General features: G+C 45.3%; 1 protein-coding gene across 1 annotated transcript in view; it reads right to left on the reverse strand.

Moving 5' to 3' along the window:
- Positions 1-22,832, reverse strand: part of PSMB7 (proteasome 20S subunit beta 7) — a 170,913-nt gene that overhangs the window by 115,132 nt on the left and 32,949 nt on the right. Inside the window, exon 5 of the mRNA XM_085613751.1 lies at positions 19,613-19,728. Within this exon, the coding sequence (XP_085469877.1) occupies positions 19,613-19,728 (116 nt within the window). The remainder of the gene's footprint in view (positions 1-19,612; positions 19,729-22,832) is intronic.

Genomic DNA, 22,832 nt, shown 5'->3' on the forward strand with positions numbered 1-22,832 from the left:
AATCAGGTGCGACAGAAAAGGGATGCCAATCAATCTGTAAGAATTGGTAATTAGTGACATTGCTGGCAAGGGGACACAAACATACGTGGGGCAAAGTGTCTCAAAACATAGTATAGAGTCGAACTCCCGGATCTGTTAAACGTTTAATTCAGGAGAAAGTTGAGCACATTAGAACATATGCAACAATAACGGAGGTTATCTTGGGTATAGGCAATCTTATGCGGCACTGTGGCATGGTGCTAGGTCAGCCTTTGGAAAGGAAATGTGGGCCATCGGGATGAAGCACTCTGGCACAAGGAGGAAAGCAGGCTCGAAAGAAAGCTTCTCTCTCTCTTTGGAATAGGACCAAGGTGACTCGCTTCAGCTAAGATTGAAAGTACCTAAATGCAAGAAAAGCACAAACTCACCTACAGCAATCTTTCAAAGCTAACTGTGATCTTCTGACATACTCAGTAGAAGGTGTTACAGTCAGAACACAAGGGATTGAGAGAGATTAGGCGGTCATGTTTAAGGTTTGCTTAAGACAGATGATCGAAATGGTTGCCTCCTGGAAGGATCTGTACCTTTGCACCCTGTGGAGCAGTCGGACAGGAGCCGGCTGCCCAGCTCCAATAACCTCAAAGCAGCAGAGTACTTTGATAATTCCCGCTGAACTTGTAAATGATGAAACGTGCAACAGAACTCAACCATAGAGGCTCATTTATTCTTTTATCACACAACAAGATATCGCAAACTTATTTACTTTGGCCACTTCCCCATCTGGGCATCGTTTAGATACAATAAAAGTATATATTAATTCTAACACGTACTGGGGCCAACACAAATAGAGTCAGTTTTAAGCCCACGGAATGTTTAAGTTATTTTTTTTTAGCCAGTTTACAAAATGGGCAAGTGTAACGGGACAAAACTGCATCTTTTAGAATCTCAAAATGCTACAAGAACGGCCACTCATCTATCGCACACAATATCAAGATTTTCTATAAAACTACCGACTATCTTGTCCCTTTAAATGCATCTTGTTTCATGCCTTTCCCTTCAACACAGGGAGTTGTCCCCTCGCTTTCTGAATTTCCTGTTCTGTTTCTTAGGGGCGACCCTCAGCCCTGCCTTTCTAAAGCCCCTGACCAGCACTGTTGCCCCATTCCACCAGCCCTCTTACTGTGTTCTTCCCACCTCCTGGACATCACCCTCTCACCCCGCACCTCCCCAAAACAAAACGCCACCCTAAACTTTCTCCACTGACCAAATCTTCCCCCAAAGCAAACGTATTCAACCCTTTTTAGTTCCAACAAGTCAGTGGCCCTTTCCCCACTTGTAGGAGTAGGATCTGCACTTATGTTGCCCCCACTTTTTTTCGGATGTATACACTGGTTTCTGGCTATAGTCAGGCTGGGTCCCTGCTAATCAGGGCCCCAGTCTCTGTTCTCTCTAAACGACTTGGTGTGCATATTAGATGCACTAGTGATTGGATACTGTGGTTTCCTATGAGCCCCTAGTATATGGTACCTTAGGTACCTATGGCATAGGTACTTCACAGGCCTACCAGGGGCTGCAGCATGTATTATGCCACCCCTGGGAAGCATTCTCAATCTGACACCACAGGCCTGCTACTGTAGCCTGTGTGAGGTAGTGTTAGCACTCCTCACAGAGATATAGGTTTCTAGATCTCACTATACACAACATATAAACCTATCAGCCACCCCTATGGCAGGCCCTATCAATCCTGAGGGCAAGGTGTGTGCTTTACAATGTGCAACTATCAGAGTCTATTCTCTATGGCTGTTTGTGGATGCGGTTGAACCATATACTCAAGTGCATTAAAATGCTAACTTTGGAATGCCATGTCGTGTTTGGTGTCAAACAACTTGGAATCATACCCCCACATCAGTCCATGATGTGGGAGCATGATCCCACCCTTCAAGAGGGAACGACATGTAAAACGACACAAATCCTATAGAGCCCTGGCATCACAAAATGGATGCCACCAGCACAGACACTGGGCTGCCCTCCTGCTAATGACAAACTCGCAGTGGAGGAAGCCCAACAAAAGGCATCCTGTCGCAGGGAGGTGTCACCACCTTCCAGACAGGGTTTAGTGTATTGGAGCTGGGTGGGTGCACTCCTAGAGTGCTGTGAAGTCCTGCACCGGGGGAGCAGTAGGCTCCTCTGTGCATATGCCAGCTCAAACCGTTTCAAGGGCTACCTGTCCCTGCTCTGGAACGAAACTGGACAAAGGGAAGTGGGTGTAACCACCCCCTACCCTGACCCTCCCAGAGGAGTGGTCATAGAGCTAGTCCCTCCCCTATCTTCACTATAAGATAGCAAACCTTGCCATCGCAAATCAGATAACCCTGGACGACGCTCTATAAAGAAGAATCCTGGCCCTTCGAATTTCCACTACCTTTGGAAGACAGAAGAATCTCCCTTGTAGTCAAGGAGTGACTCCCCTGCTTGGCAGGCACCAAAAACCTTATTCAACGGTTGCAAACTTTCCCGCTCCCGCCGGAGTTCGAAGTCCCTGCTGCCCCGGATGCGGATTTCCTGACTTCGACGGCCATTGTGAGTCCCCAGCAGAGCTGTGGCGAGAGGACCACACGAGTAACGAGGAACAGCACTACCCGGGGACCGTGCACTATTGTCGAGTGCAACCCCTTCACGACGTTCGACGAACTTGTGTATTGGACCATTTGTGGCCCAAGCCTCCAGCAGGTCTTGCAGCGAAAATCAGCGGCCTACCCCGTCCCGAGTGACCGTGGGCTCCTGTGAAGCTTTTCCTGAAGAGGCATCTTCGCGTTCCCTTGCCCGTTGGCTTGCGGGTCCCCCGAAGACTTTAACGACTTAAAGGGCTCCCCTGATTGCTCCAGGCCTGCCCTCACTTACCCTCGCTGGGTGAGTCCCTCAGACCTTGCTGGTCTGCACCATCGACTTTCTTCAGTCTACACGAGACTTGCTTGTTGGCTCCAATCCGGTTGCCGATACCGCCATCAGCTGCAGACGTCGTGGGACACTCCGAATCCAGCTGCTGGTCATCGTCGATCCCTCCTGGACCTCATGAGCGAAGAGTCAAAACACCATTGACGACCTGAAAACACCCGACATCCTTGGTCAGCCATCTTCCTGGCCACCGGTCACTGGCAAGTGACTTTGAACACTGTCCCTTCAATTTTCAGGTCTCCAGCATCTAGAATCCACCCTTGGATTCCACCGGACACTTCTTCAGTCGACGCAAGCAGCAAGTCTTCTTTGGTCTCCATAGAAAACAGCAACGCGACCCGACACCAAAAGACACCTATGCACCCGGCTTCCCTGGATGAGGTAACTCGTGCACTCCGGTGCCCTAGTGTGTGTTGGCCCTCGAATTACTTACCTTGTAAGTGGCTTGCTTGTAGACTTCCTCAAAGTATCCTAAAACTTTAAAAATCAAACCGCGACTTGCTCCATTGTAATCAATAGGGAACCCGCGGCTGTGTTCACACTGCACGCGTCTCCCGTGGGCCTGTTACTTACCTGCTTAACTGCAGTAGTGAAGCCCCAGCGATTCCCCAGGCCCTAGGCCTTGTCATTTTGCAAGTCGACATTCTTATACCATTTTTTAGTATATGGTCTGGTACGCCCCTAGGGCTCCAGCCATATTTGTGCTTAATTTATTGTGAAACGTTGACATTTGAATGTGCATCTGGCTTCTAATCTCATAAAGAGATTAGTAGAGTGTGTCTAGTAATAAACACATATATATTTGAGATATATATATATATATATATATATATATATATATATATATATACACACACCTGTGTGGTATCCTTTAATTTGGTAATTCAAGAGATAAGGTAAAAGAAGCTGCTTTACATTCCTCTGAGACTTAGCCTGAAGGCTGCTCTCCACAGCTACCACTAGGATAGCTTTCTTTAAAAGGATGCCGTAAACCTATCTACCATAAGAGTCGATTTGGACTGGTGCAAGGTGGCCACTTTAACTAGTGACCAGCATATGCCAGGCCAACTTCTCACACCTCTGTTGACAGTGCTTCTAACCCAGTTTCAAAATCTCTGTATGGACAGAGTAGACAGACTTCCCTTCTCATCATTAGAACAGCATTCTTTCTTCTACTCACTTGTGCTTCTGTACTTCCTTAAATCTGTAGGCAGCACACAAATGTTCCAGCCACAATACTTCTGCATGAAGGAATATTTCAAGCACAGCTACTACAGTTTATTTCCTCAATATTTTTACGTAATTGAAAAAACCCATTTTGCCTAAAATATTCAGAAATTATAATTACGTTAAATGCACTCAGGTGAGGGGTCAGCAAGTTTATCAACTATTAAGTGCCAGCCCATTACCACATGGCTAACTCAAAACTGGATTACTGTAATGGTTTTAACACAGACATGCTAACCTTATCCACTGGACAGCCATGAAGGGACAGTGTCGGTGTGTAGAGCTCTCTCAGGTGAGAATGAAACGTCAGTGGGGCCAGATTTTCAAACTACTGCTTTATAAAAAACTGCTAAACTAGCATGTAAGTCACTTCATGGAAAACCAAAGAACCATAAAAAGATCACACTGCTTAGTATGCAGCAGGGCGATGACCCTGGATGAGCAGGGCGGCGCTGTACAAAATGATGGCCCTCCCACGACTTGTATCCGTCCTCCAAAACACACCCTACCTAATCCCGCCGGAGTTCTTCAGACAGATAGACCATGAGCTCCAGGTACTCCTGTGGAATGGGGGTACACCCTGTATTGCCATAGGGAAGCTGCAGAGGGGGGTCTATGGCAGGGTTTGGCAATCCCAGACATCAAGAGATACTACTGGGCATCGCAGCCCTTAGTAGTTAACAACTGGGTGTTCTCTGATAGAAGGGTACCGGCCTACAGGGTCGACAGGAATGTTATGTGCCATGGTAATTACCAAACCATCCTTTACTGCAGGAGGCGAAAAGCCCTACCACCACATACTGGTACAGTTTATTATTATTTATTTTTTTAATGCAGCATAATATAGCGCGAACTCGACCCGAAGGTATTGGAGCGCTTTACATGAGCACCGGTTACGTTACACAAGGACATATTCAGGCACGGGGAGATTAAATGATTTGCCTACAATCATAGGATGTGGACGGGACCCTGAGGCTCGAACCTTGGTTTCCAGCACCAAAGTCGGCAATCTAGCAGTCCGACCACACCCTCTCCCAGTTGCTAGTTGCTGGAGTGAGGCAGGATGCTACCTGGACTGGAGGGACAGGTAAACGGCCATGACCCCCCCCCAATGGCACAGCGACCAACTTGGCGAAGTGACCACACTGAGGAGCTTCTCACAGTGGGCGACTATAGGGATTAAGCGCCTGGGAGATGTGTGGAGGGACAATTCCTTGATCAAATTTGAGACAGTCAGGAATACGACCTGGCGGATGCTGAGCGATTCCGCTACTTCCAATTGGGGCACGCTCTGAAAGTCCATATATGGGAGGGGACTGACCTGCCGGACTCCTCCCCCCTAAAGAACAGATTACCCACTGAACCCATTCCGGACAATGGGGTATCTGAGATTTACCAGAAACTGATGAATAATTCTCCCAACCCAACGGGACCACTGAAAAGAACCTGGACAGACAACTTAGGAGACATTGGCGATGAGGACTTGACTGAGGCCCTGCAGAGCCCACAGGAAATAGCCACCCGAGCCAGATTCAGGTCAGTGCAGCTCAAAATTCTTCAAAAGGGTGTACTACTCGTGCACTCTCTTGCACAGAATAGGAACAGTGGAAACATTGCAACGTGTAAGGAATTGAGCCCCTGGAGGGCACCTTCTTCCATATCCTGTGGGAATATCCTGTGAACCAGAGGTTCTGGCGGGTGGGGAAGACAAACGTGATGTCTAGGGTAATCTCTGTACAAGTGCCCCTGAACGCAAAATGGTTACTACTAATGGTGCTGGGAGAAGAGGCCGGGCCACTGTACACCAAGATTTGGCTGACATGGCTGGCCGGAGTGGCGAAACGCAACATTGCGCAACGTTGAGGGGTAGCCCCGCCCAACGGTCGCTGAATGGAAGGCTGACCTAGACTGGTGCCAGAGATCAGAGGAAGTCGTCTACCAAAGCAGGGACTGCCCCAGAAAGTGGGAAAGGGTGTGGGGTCCCTGATAGGAATACCAAGGCAATACCTTGGGTGAATAACACTAGCGCAGGACCCAGACCGGGCAACCACTATAATAAGGGGATGTAAGCTAGAGAGAATACTTGTAGCCATAAAAGCGTCAGTTCACTGCCCATTGTGTGCTGACGGGTGTTACCCAGCCGTTCGACAATTCATATTCTTTAATGTGTCAGGCTCTCTCGCTCACAATGTCTCTTCATGTACGGAATTGTATGATGAGCTTTGCTTAATAATAAGATCTTTAAAAAAAAATTCTTACTAGGCCTTGGGAAACAATGAGTCAGGTTTCCCAAGAATTGCCTAAATCACATTTGTAGATGAGATTTCCTTGTAGGCCCCAAGTGCCAGGAATTCATGTCCAAATTGTATGTGAAAGGACTTGAATCCAAGGTTCCTTCTTCTCACTTAGTTTGTGCACGGTCTTCTTTCAGTAGTTAGTTATTTTTGTGCAAGCGAAAGCTGTACAATGGCTAGAGACAGTGGGCCCATAATGAATGTATCGTCACTGGTAGCACTTACTGTACATTTCAATTAAGGGGGTCTGCACATTAGATAATCAGAAGACACCCAATAACAATTCCGGGAACAAGACATGGTCCCTGGGTAGACTGATTCCAAAACAGAGGGTAGGAATGGGGATTATTCTGAGAACAAGACAACGTATTTGGACGGATCTATTCTGAAACCGAGGGAGACATTAGGATTAGCTTGTGCAGGGAAATGCCCCGTATTTTAAGTGTGGGGTACATGTCTCAGGTCCAACTAGTGCTACAGCCGATACCGATACCCACATCCCAGGGGCTCTACTCTTGCAGGGAATGGAAAAGAACCATATTAGGGTTTGAGGACGATTTTGATTGATTAGGATGCAGCGACAACTGTAAATAGAAGAACAAATAAAATGGTTTACTTCACCTTCACTGAAACTCTTGCACAGACAAGTGCCAGAAAGGTTCTGAGACTCCACAGAATATTTCAGATGGATGCTTCCTATCCAACGCGCCGATTTTTCTCAACAGTTGTACTATAGTCTCTATTCTCTTGTTTATCGATAAAGTACAATATGCCAGGGACCTTATTGATGGAAAACGTGTCAACATTTTAACCTGCCGCACTCACAGCTTTAAATATCTATAAACTGTTTAATCTCTTGTTTAGCCAATATTTGCTCCAGGCATCTTTAATCCGCATGCAGACAGCTGAAAAGAGATGCAAGGTTGCTAAAAACAATGTCAAATGAGTGAAAACTCAGAAGTCCTATGAACATGGAGTCCGACAGTGTGTATAAGCCATCGAGAATATCTACTCGAAGGCTAGTCATCTAAATAGGAAAACATATTTAAATACACAAATGTAATTTCTCAAATGTAGAAAAATATTCCTGAAAATGTACAAAACAGTTTTCTTTTATTCTGCTACCGGATATTCTTAGCAGGGATTGAAAGGATGTCTAGAGTGTCTCGCATGAGGCAATAGGGTTCTTTGCTCCGTGCAAATTCTGGTGCAAATACCGGGGGTAAGACAAAGGGCTTTGTAAATGAGGCGAGATACCAGTAGGACTTGGAGACCACTGGCAGAGTGCATGCAGTTGGAGGAGGTAGCTTACAACAACTACAAGTTAATAAATGGATTGATTGAAATTGAGGTAGACAGACCTGCAAACTAAATCACCTCAAGAAACTCTAGATTGAGTAAGTCTGAGATTCAGAAATAGAGGGATTGTGTTGATGTAAGGCTCTTCATCTCGGTTTCCAATGTCTATAAGAAGTGGACACCATTAGTCAAGTCTCTTAAATGCGTAGTACCACCAAAACTAAGAGAACGTCTGCCGTCTTCGAAGAGTAGTGTACTCAACGGATACACTATGAATAGAAGAGCAAACAGAGCAACTTGGGATGTGGTATTTCATTTTGTCGCAGAAGTATTCTGAGATGGTTCGTGGGTGCTGGAGTGCTTTAGGGGTGAGCAGGGACTTTACGGGAAGCCCGTTGAGCAACGTTCCGTTTGGGGAGGAGCAGTCTTTGTGGTCGCCCGTCGAGGATGCATTCTTCTGGTTTTTACTGGCGTTTATTGATCGGACGCTCCAGTTGACACTGCACAAGCTCCCCATTTTTCAAGCATCTGATCAATGTTTTTACATGTATTGTCTCCTCGTTAAACACCCGGATTTCTGGCTCCAATTACTTCCTGGGAGCAGACCACATCAGACACTTACAAGCTCTGGCTGCCAAGGGCCAGCTCGTTCTCTGCACCCAAGGACCTGTTTGCAAGTCCTACCTGCCAGGGCCTAGGATGTGCGCAGTCTTGAAAGAGTACGCGCAGACCCTTCCCATCCATCAGTGCCAGGTCTCCTTGACAGGACACTTATTCACACTCTCTCATTGGTATTCAATTTGCTGCTTTTTCTGGGCAGGAATCCGGTGCTCTCCACAGCCCCATCGATTGGGATCATTTTTCACTCGGGTTGCTGGCTGAGAGGCCTAATCTCCTGGTGGCGCTGCTGCTCCGCGGCCAGCCTGGCCCTGCACAAGGCGCTGATTTATGAATACCAAAGCAGCCGGGCGCCGGGGGAGCGGCTCCTGCCGCTGGAGAGCGATGGAGCACATCTCGCCGCTTCCGAACGCTGAACTGCACACTTCAAGCGCTTTAATTGTATGCACGCTTTTCATTATAAGTGTTGGCCAGAAGCTGCTGCCAGACAAGCCAGGCACGCCGATAATCTCGCCTCGTTTGCTGAAATCGAAATTTGCCCTTTGTCAGCACAAACAGTTAATTTGATGTTTTTGAACCTCAATAGGCAAGTGGCATCTTCTGGGCAACCTAATGAAAGACGAAATGCTTTCTCGACCTCAGCAAACGAATTTCGATGTAAAGTATTTTAACAAATTAGGAAACTCTTTTTTCCAAGAAAGCCCAGAGTTGACTTTATTTGCCATGAAAATTAAAGTCTAAGCGTATGCAGAAATCTAAACAAGAGGATGAAACGTTTACAGCAAGAGTCTGCAGTAAATAACATTTCCTGCAGTGAGATTACTTTTAAAAACAACGAAGAGAAACAATATATCATCAATTATTATAAAGAAGTGCAATCCAACTGAGGAGGGGCAAGATAATGCAGCAAACATCGGAGCTTAATCCAACAAAAGAAACAGCTTGCTGATTACGAATACTGGCACTTGTATATACTGTGCTACTCTGTACGGTCTTCAGAAGCAGTCCACACAGCAGGTTATGCGCTTTTTAATCCACTAGTTTATATGAAAAAGTATGGCATCATAAATTCATACATTTTTGTGAGAGCAGCATTTGTTACTTAAGAACCTGCACAAACTCCTAATTCTATAAAGTGCTTCAAGAGGGGCTAACTTGGGGGCATATCAACAACAACCGGCGATAATTATCTCTAAGCGCACTTAGCGCTAGGATAATTATCGCCGGCTAGCGTGAATTTCTATCTCTGAGATAGCGTGCTATTAGCAACGCTTATCTCAATAGCGATAAAAATCCTCACGCTAACAGGCTAACATGAGATTATCGCTGGAAACCCAGTGATAATCTCACGTTACCTTGTTGATAGGGACAGGCAAACTTAGCCATGATATCCTCCTTCCATAGGATATCATGGCTAAGTCAGAAAAATACCAGACGTAAAAAAGCAGCGTTAACCGCGGTTAGCGCTGCGTTTTTTGTCTCTAACAGGGTTAGCGACATTCTTGATAATAGGAGAAATGTCGCTTAGCAACATTTCTCCTATTATTTTACTCTGGAACGCCCCCTTTGCATCTCATTAGAGATGCAAAGGGAAGCGTAGAGTAAAAGGGTGCTAACATGCAAATTTGCATGTTAGCACCCTGTTGTTGATAGGGCGCTAGTTTTATCTCTCCTTTTTTGGCTTTTAAAGCCAAAAAAGCAGAGATAAAGCCCTTGTTGATATGCCCCTTGGAGCATTGTCCAACTGGGATCAGAAGCAGACACCCCCCACAGTGCCTGGTAAAGCTTCTACTCCTACCACAGGAAGATGGTGCGCCCCCACCACTACAGGTAAATAAGCCTTTGCAACAGCGAGTAGAAAGTGGTGGATAGAAGGACCACTGGTTGAGTGCATCGTCCCCAAGTGGTGGCCAGTGCGAGGCTAGCTGAGGACCGCTGATCATGGCCTGCAGAGAGACGCGTTCCCATTTCTTAGGCCGGTGAGACAACCAACTAGGCAAGCAGCAGAGATGAAAGAGGACTTCAACGATGATAGTCCAGGACAACAGTGTGCCCGTGAGAGAAGGTGTAACAAGCAAACGCTGCACCCATGCACAGCATATCCCTGGCGAATGGAGTGTGGTGGCGGGTATCAGCTTCTGAAGACAACGTTAAAAGTAGATAAACACATAACATAAAATAAACCACAATAAGATATGTGTGTCAGTCTGAAAGATGAATCTTTTTGGGAGTGGGGTTTCTGCTCCAGGACACCAAAGTCTCTACTTACCTCTCCCTCCATGTAATTTGCCTGTTCTAGTTAAGGTGGCTGGGATTCGAGGAGTTGGGAAGAACGCCCCCCCCCCCCCCTCCTTATACCTGTTAAATTGATAGAATACGTGAAACGGTAAGAATTCGAGCCGCTGGTTCCATGAGACCATTTCAGGTGAACACAGAGCAGAGCATGGCTCAGAACTATCGGAGAACAGGCGAACTGAGAGTGAAAGTAGGAGCCCCAATCCTCAGCATCCATTCTCACTCTACTCTGAGAAAGCCTGCTCCCGATGACTGAGACAAAAACCAAATGAACTTAAAGGTGCTGCATCTGTCGAGCCTGGGAGTATAGACAGCCTGCTGAAGGAGCAGAATGAGCCAGGCATGGGAGTGCAGTAACAAAGCAGACAGGAGAGACTGAGTAACCAATAATCATATCGCAATGTCCGCATGGATCATAGATGGTGCAGCCACAACCCAGGGCATGGCAGGGGCGGTGCCTTTATAAGTGGGACTTATAGGGGACTAGAAGTGCTGATTCTTTTTCAACAAGACATGGCGAGCGAATAAGGCAAGGAGTAGCCTGCAAAAATGTAATATATACATTAATGCCAAGGTTTTGTGGACATTTATATTTTCAAAGTGGCACTCTCATATTCGAAGGAATAGAGCTCGTCAGTAAGTTTCTGCAAATAAAGATATAAATAAAGACAACCCGCGGTACAATTCATAAATGCCCATGCCTGGAAAAATGATTTGATGGGGTTGTTTTCCTTATGAATTCATACATTTTTTTTCTCAATAAAATTTTTTTTTAAAAGCACACACACCACAAAATCCTGTAATAAAAGGTCTCTAACACATCAACAAGTGTTCAAAGAACTTATCAAACAAAAAATGAATGCACACAATTTCAGATCTTCTGCCCCGATGCAGAAAAGCCAATAAACCTAAAGGAAACCGTGGGCGGCACTTGGCTCTAAAGAGTGTGCCCCTTATGTGGGTCACAGCTAAATATCACTCAGATCTTTCGGAGTTAAAAAAAAAAAAAAAAATCTTTCAACAATCAACATACCCACACAGAAATGATAACCCATTAGTAGAAAAAATACCTCCAGGAGTCAACCAATGAATCTGTACGAAGCAAAGTGGTGGTGTGGATACTCATGGGTTTGGCTGCCATACAAATAAACATGAATATGAAATAAGGAGACAAAAAGTTCGTTTTTTCTACACACTCTAATTTTCATGAAATAATAGTACAAAATAACCAAATATGGAATGAATACAAGAAAAAGGAGGGCTGGTTGGTGGAAAAAAATATGTTAAAGTGGTGTTAGATGCAGGCCTGAGATAGAGGTATGTCTTAAGGGTGCCTGTTGAATACACAATAAAGAATCCCCTGTCATACATTATAAGAATACTGCAAGTCACCGAGGAGTTCCATAACCATATGTGGAGGAACGAGGCCGAAGGCAGAGTTCCTTTATAAGGTTAGGGATCTCCGAGGTGACTTTCAATATCTTTATCTTGTACGCCAGGGGGTACTTTATCCCATATAATACATTTTCACACCATCACCTTTCCTACAAACCACTTAAAATAAAGTCTGAAAGAGTGAGCAGGTTTGCAAACAAGACGAATAAAACCTGTAGCGCAAAATTAAACAAATCAAAACCCATTAGATATTTGTAGCAAACATATTTAGAAAGTTCTATACAAGTCATTTAAAAAGAATAGAGGATGCAGTAGCTCTGGATGTGTAGACACTTGCAGAAAGTTCTAGCTTTTCTCAATCTACGGAGTGCAAAAATAAACTCGGCTTGTCATTGTAAGCTTAAAATAGAGCTGAAAAAAGAAAAGCAACATTTGCAGTGCTTTAAACATCTGTTTCAATTATGTTTCGTGTCCTGACCTGCTTTTAACCTCTGCTGCTGGCTCTGGCAACAGGCACTGTAACGTCAGAACGCTACTGTAACAACTTATAATAGTAACAACTTACAATACTTGAGCTCGAATCGGGAATGGGTGCATCACAAGTCACCGATTACAAAGAAATTAGAGACAGAGGTTTATACAGGGATTGCAGAATCTCATGTATTATAATTTCTTTTTCGGTCATCTATGCAAGAGAACCGGTTTGGGTCACCTTGGTCTTAATCTTATTGCAGCTGAGCAGCATGATTTGTATTTATTTTTTAGGACCAGCAATGGTGTCTCAAGGGTTCAAGATCACTGATATTCATTTTGAAGAACTGGAGAAGTACCCCCCTGTCGGGTTCCATCTTCCACGTCATTGCTCGGACTGGATTTCTGGGTTTGGATCTTGGGTACAAGCACCGGCTTATAGATGGAGCTCTCCTAGCTGGGGGGAAAGGATGGATGTGTAAAAGGTCTTTTAGTGAGCAGGCATGTTCAACTGAACTCCATACTCCGAATGGTCGCATCTTTTGCTTGCGTGGAGATAGACATCGCAGGCAGCAGCTGCTGAGGCTGTTCTTTACAGATTACAGGCACCTTTTTTCCACGAGCCGATAACTGAATTAGTCTCTTAGGTAATTATTGATGTACAAGGAGACGGAAAATCGGGACCTCTTACTATACCATTGTTTTTGTTAATTGCCTCTTATAAAAACATTAATTTTCCAACTCCTAGTAGGTGAAGGCTTGTTCAATTTTCTGTAGTGCCTTCATCAAAACAAATATAGTCCCTTCAGTTAACACTGGGGAGACGGGCGGGAGGAATTAGATGTGGGTGTCCATTCACTCATTCTGGAGAAGAGGAAGCCTAGGGTAGCCTTATTGGAAGCCGGGGAAACCTAGTTTGGTCTCCTCTGTGCACTGACGAAAGGCGTAATTCACCCACTCTTGGAGCACCACAAGCCTTACTCACACTTTACTCCTGACTTCAAGCCTCCATCTCCCAGCAGAAGCACAAACGGTGCCCTTATGCAGGATATCATGGGTCATATACTATTCACTTGGCTCTCCAGAGATTGTTCGCACTCATCAACCGCGTCCGCATGAAATCGATGATGTAGGAGCGAGCAAGTGTGAAGACTTACAAAGCGCGCCCTTGCGGAGGCAAAAGATACTCGCTCCGCTGGCCCGCTGTTCGATATTCTTTTTTAATCCAAATCACACTGCGGTGGATTTTCCTTTTCTTGCCAGAATGTAGTAGGTTCATTACACGCAGTGTTCAGCCAGCACGGGGGGGGGCGTGCAGCAGCTCCACGTCCTTCACCCAAAATGTTCTGACTGATAGCAAGTTTTCAACATTAGATACACATTTCAGTAGATGTCATGATCTCACATGGAAATGTGTTCAATAATTTGGCCATAAAGTGTGTGGCTTTTTCTTAGAAACTATTATTCCCTTTGCTGGTGTCCTCTCCTCTACCTCTCATTCTATCTGCATTCGTTTTTATTCATATTTAGTTGTTTTCAGCCGATCACAAGCTCTATTTGCTTACGCGCTCTTTGCACCCTTGTTCCTATTAAAACTTGTCTTTTTCGAGCTGATGTGACACAGCTGTCTGCAAGCTGTAGTGTTACCAATTCTTTGATGCTGAGAAGAGCGTGGACTTTGGTTCTGCTCACGGAGGGTTACAACTCTTTCACCACCTACTATTTGACTTGCTTCACCTCTAGGACGTGCTTCACTGGAATGAACGAGGAACTACTTTACCTCTGAAATGTGCACTCAATCCCACGGTGTGTCACACTCCACTCCACTCTCTCTCTCTCCAATACCCACGCTATTTTCTAAACACTCCTGTTTTTTGCTACTTTTGCCCAGCGGGTAGACTTTAATGTTATTTACAGCAATTTTGCATGGACATTATTTAACAGCATTTGTGAACGCTGATTTTGCACATAATAGCACGTGAAAGCAAGACCTACTGGCTTTGCCAATGTTAACGTTCTGTAGTAAGGACCATTTGTAATTACAAGGCTCTGACTGGTTCACTATTGTTTTCGGGTTCCTCGGTTTAATATTTCCGGAAGCTGTCGATACGTAAATACTTAGGAGGGCACAAACACATATTCGAAACTCTAAGGAGCTATGCAAATTAAAATACATCAAACTTGTGAGCCTTGACGGAAAGCGAGGAGTCCTGCGGGTGCTTTCACAAGCGTCTGGGCTCTTTCCATGTGCTGCTTCTACCCAGGCGTACAACATCGTTCGCACGCGAGTCACTTGTGAACACGACACGCGTGAAGCAAATACACAAACATGAACGATCTTTTACAGAGTGCAAAGGGTCAACTAGAAAAAAAACTCATCTGCGCCGAATATTTGAATGGAAAAGCAGAAATTCTTACATGTATTAATATTGAGCAATGTCGTCGAGGCTTGTCTGAACAACTGAACTGCAGCGCAGAAGTCTAGTAAGCAGACGGCTACATAAGTAGTTAAAAGGCCCAAAGAAAGATTATACTGCCACATGTTGTACTGCATCCTGCCGCATAAATTGACATTTCTTGCAGCATAACTCTGCTCACCCTTGCACATAAGTTGGTCTTCCTCTGCCGCATAACTCTAGTGGCCTTCGTTGTAGGGCAGCATAACTACTGATAGCGTGGCAGTCGTGAATAACACCCAAGACTGCCCTGGGTGACGTCCCAGCGCTAACGCACGTTGCATTGCGCCCTTCGAGTCCTTGCTCTACGCGTTTCCGCTCGAATCGGGAGCCCATTACAACTATACAAAACACCCCAAGCCCGTCCGTGTACACCTGCACCACGCGGACATCCTGCACAATACCGTAGAAAACTCTGCAACGAAATTCAAACAGCTCTTAACCATCAAAATGAACTAAACACATTCCGCAAGAGCCATGCGTATTTAGGAGGCCAAACGAGATTACAGAAGACTAATGCTCACCAAGCAAGGCTTCGACGTGTAAACGCAACCATGGCGCGTTTACTGAAGCAACAGCACCCTCTACTGACAAAATGGTACATATTTTCCACCATGCCTTCCCATTAATACAAAGGCAGAGTTTGTTTTCAGTGATGGGTGGTTTGCTGAATAAAATCCCAGAGCGACGATTTGGGATTTTAATGGTAGATTTGTTATCCGTTAGGAAAGAAAACTGTCATTCATGGTAGTACCGCCATAATTAGCCCACCATTACTTTGTAACTAGAAAACTTGTATGTGCAAAAAATGCAAGCTTCTAATATTGTAGAGTGGAAGGGGAAACAGAAGCGACATAAAGTGGGGCCGTTAAAATGACCAGGCTCAGCCAAGGCTTCGCCCGCCTCCCATTGGAGCGCTCCCTCGGGGTCCATGGAGCCCCTTCCAGAGGGTAGATTCCAAGCAGGGTCTCCTATAGGACCACCATAACATGTACAGACCGCACCGCCAATACCCACGAGGTTATGACTGTCTATTTACAAGCACTCCCCAAAAGACACCACTTTCAATTCAACTACCGCGTCTCCCCTAAGAGGTACAAATCTGCAGCTGTAGAAAACGTAACCAATTTCAGAATCTTCGAGGATACATGTCAGCAAATGCCTCTTCTATCTACCAAAATCTGTCATTTAATACACCCAGGAGCCAAAGGCGGGAGTTCAGGCACCTCAACAATGGCGACTAGAGCTCCACTCACAGATACAAACTTCCCAGCCGCAAGAGATCACCTGAAATCAAATAGTGAGAAATGCAAATCACCACGAATCAATAAGTAACATTTATAGGAAATACTATTAGACGGAGCAGTTGAGAACTGTGAAGAGAGGCAGTTTAAAAGCAGCCTCCTAACATGGAAAGGGATTGTGAGCCAAGAGTCAGGGGACAGGAGAGCAGCAGTGGAATTCCTAGGAGCCCACGAATCCGCGCCCCAAAAAAGATATCCTACATTTAGTCTCCAGGCCCTCAACAACTCTAAGAACCTGGATAGTTTAATGCACAAATGTCCACTAGAGATCAGAGGGACTCCAAACAAAGCTGGGATTTTAGGCTGGCGGTTCGAGCTGGTGCCGTTTGAACCTGGAGACCCACGTTCGAATCCCGGCTTGGCCTCAATCTTGTCGATAGTCTCCCAACTCCTCACATACAAGGAAACACAACAATTGCCAATCGGTCTGGCATTTGCAGCCAGCCTGTTGGCTTTGTCAATGCTTGTTTTGTTTCTACACTGTTTTTATAACTTTTTTTCCTTTGGGGAACTACTGGACTCCTGCCAATGTATTAAAAAAAAATTACCCAAAAGCAACGTTTTTTTTTTAAAAATCAGGAAAGGCACACATTGCGGAGAGCAGCATGCACAGTGCATGGAACTACTTTGTGTGCGGATGTGCTCTTTGTGAAAGAGCAGGATGCGGTCACTCTCAGTGAAGTTAGCCAATGACTGCAGTGGGGCCCATGCTGGATGCTGCAGTGTATGGGCGAACAATGTAAATGCCACAACAACTGATCCGGGTTAACAAGGCTGGACGAAAGCACCTGTATGTGCTCTATCCAAACGGAGTGAAATCAAAAGGCATGGGTAACGTCAGACCTAAAACTGGAGCTTCAAAACAGCTCTTGCAAATTGGCTAAAACCTTAATGACTAGGCGCATCATACACAATGGAACTGGACTCCGGAGACAATATTCAGAGCTTCCCCCAAGTCCCAAACCTCACTCCCGACAATCTCCCCGATATCACTGAGCTTATATAACTAACCCATGAGGCAGCCGCCGGGCGGTCAATCTATCCGGAGTCTCCCTTTTATCTTCCATCACTTACTCCATCAGATAGTGTACTCATCACCATGCCTACCCTTAGATCCAGTGTTTAAGCAACATACATGCCGCAATTTGTATTAACACAATAACTAAAAATAAGAAAATACAAAATACAGTAGTGAGAAACACTGGCAAAGACCTGCTGTGAAAAACCACCGACTGGTATTTGTGACAAGATAGATTTGTTGAAGAATAGTCCTAGGCGCAGTTTGTGATGGATTTAGATGGCTCGCGTTACTTCCATCAGACCCCCCAAGCTTGTCGCGATCTAGTGAAACGCGTATTTACTGCAAAATTGCCCAAGGTGCGCAATGCCTGTGATATCATGCGTCAGTGTCGCGAGAAAAAGAAAAGTATGGCTTCCCCGGATTTATTTGTTTTATTGCTTTCTGGCTGTGATAGCGCTACCCTACAGTCGGCTTGCAAACTACAATGTACACGTGCTGCGGAACCGCAGTGGAAGTTTTACTTTCAGGGGGCACAGACCTGCACTAGAGGCCCCCCAGAATGCCTTTCAGAAGAGCCGCGCCCTTGCGCACGAATGCGTGACACTGGCCTTGCTTGCAGCCATCCTGCCCCAGAAGAACATTTTTACTCTGCATTTGTGTAACGGCAAAGATTCTAAAACCTTGAAAAAAGTGGTTTATTTAATATTGAGATGTTTGTCATTTCAGTACGTTACATTATTCCACTGCATAGAGTAACATTTATCAAGAGTAGCAGTTTCAGAAACATTCATGAACCCCCGCTCTAACGACGAACCCATCAGTAAAGCCAGAGACTGGTCAGTTGTCATGTACCCATGCGGCCTATTTTGTTATAGATAGGGCAAACTTAGATAACCAGTCCTTACGCAGGAGAAGTTTAGGTAGAGTGCACCCCTGAGCTTCATCAAGATGCGGCACCCCTGCATTCAAACACCCTCCATTGAGGGAGGCAGGCATCGCTCTGTCCGCTCGAGGAGTAGTGTAGAAAAAAAGTTCAAATAAAGCAGAGCTCATTATAGGTGAAAAGCTCGTTAAGTAAAGTATTTGCCTAAGATCACACAACTTAGTGAAGCTGGGATTGATCCCCGATTGTTTTATTTTTTGTTTCAAGCTCTGCAATTCAGCAACTAGAATAGGCATCTTTTTTTTTAAATTAAAGCTCAGTGCTTTGTCCTTAAATCATAGAGGATGAGATTAGTGCCTGGGTGAGAGGCGGAATGCTTCTGTGATTAGTAGAGCATACCCCAGGGCTTTCCCCCCCTGCAGGTACCCTTTTACTAGGGCACAACTTTTAAAGGTCACTAAAATAAGGTGCTGCACAAAATGCAATAGTGTGCCGTAAAATGTTCATTTTGTGCCACAAAATTCCCTAATACATGCCACAGTATGCGGGGTCTCTTTACACAGAGAGACTGTAAGCCAACAACTGGTATGTACAAGGGCGATTGGCCAGTTTTTTTCTTCTTCTCATCCTACACTATGAAAAGGCCAAGGAGTGCTCTTTTAAATGAAATAAAAAAACAATACAGGTGTAGTCGCGTGTTCTTTTGCACCAATCTGCAGTAGAAGCATGTGGGCTCTTAGCATGTCATTGTTTGATCCAAGTGGGCCTCGTGAACATGTGAGCTCCTGCCATTCGCCTACTAACCTGAAACCAAGATGCATCAAGTATGAAGGTTTAAATCTTGCTTAGAGACATTTTAAAATAGTTACTGCACGAGACGTGTTCCCTGTCCATTTTGTGTCACTGCTAATTGATTTCCGTCTTATAAAGTCTGCCATTGCAAGTCATGCCTACTATTGTGACATGCAAGTAAAAGACATACACAAACAAAATATATATTTCTCGGATTGTTTTCCTTTAACAGATCTATGGTACAGGAAAGGCAAACAAGTCTGAAATTGATTTTTTAATTTTTTAATTTTTTCTTAGCATGACCAAGTTAAGTCTCATGACCAAAAATAACACCAAACCTCTAGGGAATCAAATGATACGAATTCAACAGATGCAAACATTTACAGCAAACAACACTCACAAGGATTCAACTACTGAGCACATGGGGAATTGAATATTCCCACTGCAAAACACACAACATCTGTTGCAAAAGAAGGAACGCGAAAGAAAATGGCAGATAAGCGAATAGAGAGCGAGTCTCAAAATGACACACAGTGAATTATAACATTAACAACAACAAGAATAAGAAAAGAGAGGTTTCCATGGACTGCGCTATTGAGACTGACAATACAAGATATTCTTACCCATGGTAACGTAGGGTAATTTGTCCGTCGATCCGTGCGGGTAGATGCTGTAAAGGTGGGGTCCGTTACAGTCCATTCCACCCAAGACCAGGGCCGCACCAATGTAACCTTGATATCTGGCGCAAAAACATCAGGTAGAGAGACGGTCAAAATACAAACATTTTCAATTTTTGAAACGATACGAGTTATAGAATGACCAGTAGTTCTATGACGTGACCCGCACACACACTGGAGGTGCTCTCGGTTTATCACGCACATGAAATTGACGTTTCATGGCTCACATTGTGGGACATAAAACTTAAATTCCTGGGATACCAGACAGTGAAAGGCAGGGATGTCGCTATTCTCTTTCATATTTTGTACAATTTCCACTCATCAATTTTTAGCAAGATATTTTAACCCATGTAAAGCTAAAACGTTTGCGCACATAACATTTTTAAATGGTGTCACAAAGGTTTACATCTGAAATTCAAACTACTAAAAATAAGGTAAGAAATTGCACTGGAAGAATATTAAATAATGTTTCGCAGTTTCACCACCAACATTAAAACCACCCCTCTCCCCCCAATCAATCATTCAAAGGGCTGACTGTCCAGAATTAGAAGAGCGCAAAAAATATGGTGAAAGAAATAAAAATGGTTCAAGTCATGAAACTGGTAAAAAAAGACAGTTTAGCCGTCATTCTGCAATTCTGATTTTTTTCTGTAAAGTTACAAAAAGAATGTTTATTTCGAGAAATTGAAGTCTTCACCACCTTCAAGTCCAGACACCTATGCTGAATGGTTCATTATAACAGGGGCAAAAACTACAGTCACAGTTTCAAAAGGATATTGTTAACGACAAACTAAAGGGGAAACCTCAGACTGGAAGTAGTTCCTGGGTAGTACCTACACTGTAGCTAAACATGATTTTATTGCTTTTAAATGACTCCACAAGTGTTGAATGTTGTAAACGTGTTTCTTTCTAATAAGTTTATACCCTAAGATGCTTCAGTGCTTTATTTGCTTTATTTGTAAATGAAAGTGTGCTGGAGCCCGAAGCATTGCTCAGAAGTACCAAGGCTGACCGACTTATAATCCACCTCATGCGTCTTTAATAGAGCTTAAGACACTATCTGCCCCTTTATCTCACTCTAGGAGGTTCTTGCTTTCTCCCTCTGACGCTTTTCCCGTCTTTCTCTTCGTCCATCTTTCGGATCTGTGGTTTTCCCCCCCACTCCTCCGCTTGGTATATATAGAATGCAGAAAAATAAGTACCAGTGGCCCCCACCGGCAACCACCGTCTCAAATGAAGCACTGCAGCTGATGGTAGACTAGATCAACAGTGCTCTGTAGGGCGTCTTGAATATCTGCTTTATCATTTGAAGTATGAGCAGCTCAGATCTTGCAGGGTCTTGGACAGCTGAACCATATGGCATCACTGACCAGATCACTACATGTGGAGTATGCCCGGACCCAGATTAGGGTGAAGTCTTCCTACACGGGCACCAGGCGATCCATGGTCAAGGCCTGTTGTGCTAGCAGAAGAATTAATGCTGCTTGGTCTTTGGAAAACCTCAGGCCCAAGTTTAAAAAGGTTTGCTGTGTTAATTTAAATTTGTTGGAACTGACCTCCAAAATTTGGGATGCACTTCCATACCACTAGTGAAATTATGGCAACTATTTTTTGTCTTGGCTAGAAATCTTGGCAACAATTTTTTTTCTTGTAGCTGTAAGATGCACTTTTGCAGGACCGGAGAAATTTTGGTAAAAAATTCTCTTCACTTTTGAAATTGGCAACAATATTTCTTTTAGCTGCGAACTGTACTTCAATGCCGTCTGAACTCTTGGCAACAATTTGTTTCGATGTTCCTCCATCTTTTTTATTTTCTCATTCTAACCCCACTGATAAGACTTGTGTCACTGCAGCTGATGAGGGGGGGGGGGGGGGTTGGTGGTGGTAGTGGGGAAGGGAGGGAGGAGGAGGAGGGCGGGGTTTGGGGGAGGTTGCACATCAAGGCCACTCTGCAGATCCCATAGTAGGTCTCTCTTTCTGCTCTCATACATAGGGCAACCCAGTTGTGAGCTTGCATCTCCAAGTGTGGGTAAGAGTGCCTCAGTGTAATTCAAGAGTGCTTCGAAGTGACCTAATGCTACACTAGAACATTATAGAACCTCTATTAAATCTTGCCCATCTCCGATCCCTCCATTTTCCCCGCTTCACTGCCTTTTCTCATTCGCCCATCCTTTGTTCCTCCCCTCCTCCTCCCATCCTTTGTTTATTTCCCACGCCCATCCTGTGTTCCCCTCCTGTGTTGTACCTCCTCCTCCCATCCTGTGTTGTTCCTCCTCCTCCCATCCTGTGTGGTGTTCCTCCTCCACCCCCTCCCATCCTGTGTTTCTCCTCCCCCTTCCATCCTGTGTTCCTCCTCTTCCCATTTTGTGTTTTGATTCCACCCCCCATATCATCCCTGGTTCCTCCCCCCCCATTCTTGGTTCCTCCCCCCCCCCCATCATCCTTGGTTCCTCCTTCCCCCTCCATGTAAATGTATGTAAATGTATGTGTCTTGTAAAGCGCACTGCTGCCCTGAGGCGTCCTGGCGCTGTAGACCGCTGGGGAACCCGTCCTGGCTATCCCTGTGAGATGGTACCTCCACGGTATCTCCAAGGTGAAACCAGGCATCCCCGGCGAATGTGGGGTCCGTTGTGGAGATGAGGCAAGCTAATGCCCAGAGTTGCCGAGTGTGTTCCTGGTTAGAGTAGGTACCGAGGCGAGAATTATCGAGTCCGTTTTGACCCTGGTCCACGACCCTGCCGCGTCGGGAATTGAACCCTGGTCCCTGGCCGATTCTCTGCTTGCGGATCTTCCGCCTCTAACCAGTGAGCCACACCTCTCCATCCTTGGTTCCTCCTTTCCTCCCCCTCCACCATCCTTCTTTCCTCCCCCCTCCACCATCCTTCTTTCCTCCCCCCTTCTTTCCTCCCCCCTCCACCATCCTTCTTTCCTCCCCCCTCCACCATCCTTCTTTCCTCCCCCCCCCCATAAACATCCTTGGTTCCTCCCCCCCCCCCCATCATCATCATCATCCTTGGTTCCTCCCCCCCCCATCCTTGGTTCCTCCTCTCCCTCCCCCATCCTTGGTTCCCCCCCCCCATCCTTGGTTCCTCCCCCCCCCCCCCATCCTTAGTTCCTCCTTCCCCCCCCCCATTCGTGGTTCCTCCTTTCCTCCCCCCCCCCCATT

The sequence above is a fragment of the Triturus cristatus genome, chromosome 1_2 (genome assembly GCF_964204655.1).
Source record: "Triturus cristatus chromosome 1_2, aTriCri1.1, whole genome shotgun sequence".
NCBI lineage: Eukaryota > Metazoa > Chordata > Amphibia > Caudata > Salamandridae > Triturus > Triturus cristatus.